The sequence below is a fragment of the Microtus ochrogaster genome, unplaced genomic scaffold (genome assembly GCF_000317375.1).
Source record: "Microtus ochrogaster isolate Prairie Vole_2 unplaced genomic scaffold, MicOch1.0 UNK11, whole genome shotgun sequence".
Classification (NCBI taxonomy): Eukaryota; Metazoa; Chordata; class Mammalia; order Rodentia; family Cricetidae; genus Microtus; species Microtus ochrogaster.
Genome location: NW_004949109.1, coordinates 516,443 through 522,313, shown reverse-complemented (window position 1 = coordinate 522,313; position 5,871 = coordinate 516,443). Strand labels below are relative to the sequence as shown.

General features: G+C 47.4%; 1 protein-coding gene across 1 annotated transcript in view; it reads left to right on the top strand.

Moving 5' to 3' along the window:
• The first annotated feature begins 2,164 nt into the window (after nucleotides 1-2,164).
• Nucleotides 2,165-5,871, top strand: part of Slc30a5 (solute carrier family 30 member 5) — a 28,689-nt gene continuing 24,982 nt past the window's right edge. The window contains exon 1 of the mRNA XM_005366566.2: nucleotides 2,165-2,488. Coding sequence (XP_005366623.1) covers nucleotides 2,412-2,488 — 77 coding nt within the window. The 5' untranslated portion in view covers nucleotides 2,165-2,411. The remainder of the gene's footprint in view (nucleotides 2,489-5,871) is intronic.

The following is a 5,871-nucleotide window of genomic DNA, read 5'->3' as shown; positions in this document are numbered from 1 at the left end:
ATCCCCCTTGATTCTGTGGCCTTCTCCTTTAAAAGTAGCCTGTGCCCACTATTCGAGGTCTCTCTGCTTCCCCAATGCTGAGGGACCCTGTCATGACAGAATAAAATCCTCATGCTTTTGCATTGGCTGTGGCGTGTGAGGTGGTCTCTGGGGGCGGCTCCTCCTCGGTGTTTGGACGCTAGAGTTCAACACTGCCAGCCTGAAAATCCCAGTCCCAGAACCCCTGTCCTAGGCTGTGCATGCTGGAGCCAACGGCTCCACCAAACACTTGTGCATCTTCCACATAGTAAGTAGTGACAAATGGCTCTGCAGAAGGACTTCAACCGTGCGCTTTCCCACAAGGAGCTGGAGTTCTTTCTCACAGCCATACTTGATGATGCAACACTTCTGAGGTTTGCCAGCCTACAGAACATGGAATTGTATTTCACCTTGGCTTCCATTTATGTTTCCCCAAGGAAGAGGCTCAGTAGCTGTCTGTAGGTCCCCTGGGTTAAGTTGTCTTTTACCTGCCTTGTGTATTCACTCTTTTTGCTAGTTGCTAAATTTTTAACCTGTAACAAAAGACAAATTTTGATTAATGGCCCACAACCCTACCTTCCATGTTGGCCTTCACACTACATTTGAGTAATCTATCCATATTGCCGGGGCTCCTGCCCAGCAATTAAATAAAACCCACAAGCCTCTCACCTTTCTCCATTATTTAGACATTTGTATTGGCATTTCACTTTTATTTTAATAAATAAAGCTTATCTGAAGATCAGAGAGTAAAACAACCCCACTGGTCAGCCTTACTGTCAGGAACCAGCCTCGTCAAAAATAAAGAGTACAAAGACGCGAAAATAATCAAACAGAAACCATAGAATGGTACCAGGAGGGAGTTCCAGTGAATACTGAAATCACTCACGCTTAATTTCCAATTGCTTAAAATACCCCAACCACAACAGGTAGGAGTAAGATAAAAGACTGCATTAACATGATACAAGGACTTGAACAGGCCAGTTGAAGGTTGCGTCCGTAGTTGAACAGCCAGTTGTTAGAACGGTCACAGCCTAGACCGAAACATTCTGTAGGCAACCACTCCCTGGGTGGAATCCATTGTTATCTCATTAACGGAACTGGAACCTTAGTTGGATCCTTGGATTTCTGTTTGAGGTGGGAAACACATCTACTTCTCTATTCCTGAAATACAAGGTCTGGATATTAGCACACCTGTTGATGATAACCTTGAGAGAGCAGAACTCTAAATCTAAGTGGGACCTTTGTTTGAGGTAGTAACACAATAACCTTGAAGGAATAGAGGTAAGTTCCAACTCTCTGACCTTTGGTCAAGATAGAAAGAGGCTCACATTTTTGAACCTCCATACCACTACCAGACCGGGTAGTGGTAACACACACCTTTAATCCCAGTAGCCTTACTAGTTGCCATAGAAACCAGTCTTAGACACAGTCTCAGTCTGAGATCCCTGAAGGCAGGATCGCCATTTCAGACTGAGGTCAAGGTATGAGTGACTGTTTTGCTTTTTGGATCTTCAGGTTGAACCCCAATTTCTCTCTCTGAGTTTTTATTAATTGTGCTGAATTCAGACATATCCTCACAGTCCCCCCCCCCCACTCTGTGTCATAGTATCATCAGAGATCCAAAAATAGTTATCTCTTTGTGGGAGTCACAAACACTTTAAAAGAAACTTTTAGCCTTCTCATCATAAAAAGAAAAAGTTGATAGGCTTCATATATACTTTGAGTTAGCAGTGCCTAAGCGTGACTTACACCTGTAAATTCAGTACTCAAATGTATGAAACGTGAGTATTGCTGCGTATTGGAGGTTAGTAAGCCTGGGCTACATGTTGAGTTCTAGGTCAACCTGGGCTACAGAGTGAAGCTGTTTGAGATAAGAACCCTAAAACAAAGAGCTAAAACTAGCAAGCTCAGTTTAGTGACAACAATTTGCATTTTCTAGGGGACGGCCCATTCCACGCACAGCGGGAACCCGCTGTACCCGAGATGGACCGTAGGTGGCGCCGCAGGGACGGGTAAGTGCGTCCGGGGTTCCTCTAGGAGACGAGACTGGAGGGCGCAGTGGGAGGAGCCTGCGGCCCGAGCTACGTGTTCACGGGCGCGCAGGCGCAGGATGGGGCACTCCCCCGGGAGTGAGGGCTGCTGGGCCGGATGACGTGGCCTGGCAGCGTCCGTGCCCGTCCTGCCTCCGGAGAACGGCGCTACCGGAACGGCCCGTGGCCTAGTCCCGCCCAGCGCGCGTGTGCCTGCCTGCCGAGCCCAGGCTAGCGGCGGGGACTGCGGGGGACGGCGCGCCGCTGACATGGGGGAGTGACGCGCCTGCTCCCGCGCTTCCGGAGCGGCGGCGAGACATGAGGAGCGCCCGCGGCGCGGGCAGCGGCGGCTCCTGAGCCGGCATGGAGGACAAGTACGGCGGGGACGCGCGGGCCGGGCCCGGCGGCGGCCTCGGGCCGGTGGACGTGCCCAGTGCCCGGTAAGGAGCGACCCGCGGCTGGCGGCGGTGCCGGACTGGCTCCCCTGCCTGCTGCCCCTGCGGTCCGTGGCTTGAGATCCGCAAGCGGGCGGGAGTCCGGGCTCGGGGCGCCCCGCCTGCCAGTTTCCAGGCCCCTGGAGAGACGATCATGGATGTCCCTCCCCGCCACGGTAACGCGGGACTCCTTCCCCTCTCCCACGCCTGTCCGAGTGCCTATGCGGAAGGTGTCACCGTCTCGCGCGGAGAAACCAAAGTACAAGCCGATGAACTTAGGTGTTCAGCACGGCAAAAGTCCAGCCCGGCCTGTCGTTGGGTTTTCGTAGGGAGGAGTAGAAGGCTTATTTTATTTTAATAGTACGAAATGCGTGCTGCTCCCTTCTCCCAAATTCGTACGGTACAGGAATTGATGAAGTGAAAGTTCTTTCCCCTTCCCTCAAGCCTGAGTAGTGTACAGCGGCACCAGGCAATTGTGTGTGTCCTTTCTGGCCTGTCCCAAGTTCTGAGGTAGTGTTAAAGATACATAAACTAGAGCCCAGCTATTTTTTTTTTAACGAGATTCAGTTATTCTAAGCAGTGTGCCCTCTGAGATTTAGTGATTCTTTAATAATGCTCCTGCAACGTAGTAACTGCGTTACCAGCTAACTTTGGTTTGTGAAAAGGACACATGCTGAATAGAATTTAAACCAACTGCGGGGTTTGTAGCGTACATTTGGCTTTCTGTGTATTTTGAGCGATTCATTTATAGCGTGTCACGTGTTAATCAGTGGCCCATAAGAGCTCAATGCGGACGGAGTTACTGGTATGGATTGGTAATAGAGGGGAAATACCAGACAGGAACAAGACTAGGCCAATTCACAAAACTGGACTGTGGAGACAGACTAAAGTATCAGATGATTGTTACATTTCCTGTTGGAAACTGCTGGTTTCATAGCCTTTTCATTGCCATAGTCTTAGGAAGTACAGATATTTCAGGGTAAAGTGTGCTGTACTCATTTACTCTCAAATAATGCAAGGGTTGTGTGAGTTGTTTAAAAGTGTGTGCTTATGAGCCTCCTGTCTTAGACCAGTATGGGAAGTGTCGGTCCTTGGCCGGCTTACCTGTGGCATTACTACCCTAGCAGAGTTGCACATCTTTTGTAGTTGATTGCAGAATCTAAATTTTGACTCAGGACTGGTTGAGTTTTCAGGTTGCCAGGGTTTTCTGTATGGTCAAGTGCTGGTTATTAACTGCAACAAAAATTCTCGGATCCTCTCATTGTGCCTGTTTTCATGCCTGGGTTCACATACGTCTTAAATAAAGGATTCTGCTTCGGCTTCATTAAGTCTTTGGTGGTCAGGACAGCCAGCGTTTGCTGAGCACCTCCTGGGCCCCACAGTCTACACCTCCCTTTAATCTGGACAGCAGCCCTACAAACTTAAGAAGTAGTGTCCTTGTTTGATAGGTCAGGAAACTGAGCTGCCTGAGGTCACACAACTAATGAATGACCCAGAGTCCCTGTTTCACAACGCATGTATTACGTACGCCTTCTGCTCACACCTGCGGGTACTTGACTATGTGTTCAATGAGGTGGACTGGTATTGTTATTATTATGTATCCTATTTCTTTTTGAGACAAGATGTCATACTGTGGTGGTCAGACCGGCTCCTCCTTCAGCCTTGTAAGTGCTAGGATTACAAGCCTAGACCACTGTGTCTGGTCGGCATACTGCTTTGTTTGTATATATGTGTGTTTTATGTACTCAAGTGTCCTGCTCTGTCACTACCTTCTTCCCCTGCGACTAGGTCTCTCCCTCGACCTGGAGCTAGCCTGGCAGCCAGCAAGCCTCATCCAGCCTCCTGTCTCTTCAGTGCAGGGATTGGTTAGCACCCTGGCTTTTACGTGGGTGCTGGGGATTCAAACTCAGGCCCTCACGCTTAAACAGCAAGTGCTGTTACCCACTGAACTATCTTCCCAGGCGCTTGGCTTTTATTTATTTATTTTTGGTTTCTCCGGACAGGGTTTCACTGTGTAGCCTTAGCTATCCTGGAACTCACTCTGTAGACCAGGCTGTCCTTAAACTCACAGAGATGCTTCTGCCTGTGCCTCCCAAGTGCTGGAATTAAAAGCGTGTACCACCACCACCCGGCTTATTTTAGTTTTTTTTAGTTTTTATACATGTAAATGTTTGCTGGGTATATCCCGCTCCTACCCCTTTATACCCCCTCCTCTGTTGTAATATCTAGAGAACTATGAGTGACAGTGACGAGCGAAGTTCTTGGAGTTATAAACCCATATCCAGATTTTAATGATTGCAAGTTTAGAGGACTGAAGGACTGTCTAACCACAGAGGAGACCAGTTACTTTTTTTATGAGATCACTTAATAGCAAATTATGGTTTCTAAGTCGGGAGCTGGGCTGAATGCTCTGCATTGCCCTGAGGTCCAGTGACCTTCACAAGAGCCTCCCCTTCTCTAGTCATTTCCCTGCTTAACATGAACTACGTGTTCGTATATGGTTACTTAGCCTTAGCCAGTGTTTCAGAGATGTCTAGCAGGAAGATGTATTAACTAGAACTTTCAAAGTCAAAGAATGCCGGAACCAGCAGGATGGCTTGCTGCCAAGGCTGATGACCTGAGTTTGGCCCCTTGGACCTGCACTTAGAAGAGGAGAACCAACTCCTACTAGTTCTCTGACCTCCGTGTGACAGTGCCTGCTACAAGTGCACACATGCCTACATAAGTGATAACAGTGAAGTAGATATGTATAAGAGAGGGGAAATAAGTCAAAGAACGCAATGTTTAAAATGTCAAAATAATTTTCCTAATTTGATAATTATAGCAGAGTATATGTATTGCATGAAAGAGTCCAGTGTCGGAATATGTGTATGGTTGCAAATGTGCATAGACAAGTATGTTTATACACATAGAGATGAAAAGGAAGAGGTTTGTAAAGCTATACCTAAATTGGTTACCTGTGAGGAGAAAGTTAGAAATGATTTAAAGCCTTTCCAATAATCGGCTGTTCAGGAGTTAACATTGTGACCTCTGGGGTGCTATGCGTGCATGTGTGTATGAAAATAGAGTTTGCTTACTCTGACTAGCATATTATCAATGAGTGTTTTACGTGATCTATATCATTCAGGCACCAATTTTTAGTATTTATACCGAAGTCATGAATAAATCTATAATCTTTGTAAAATAAGTATGTTAAATATAATTTTCCTTTTCCTTGATTTCAGTCATATGTAATCTATTGCTGAACTAAATCACTAGATTGAGCTAAACTTAAAAGCAGTAGGATCACCGGGCGATGGTGGCGCATGCCTTTAATCCCAGCACTCGGGAGGCAGAGGCAGGCGGATCTCTGTGAGTTCGAGACCAGCCTGGTCTACAGAGCTAGTTCC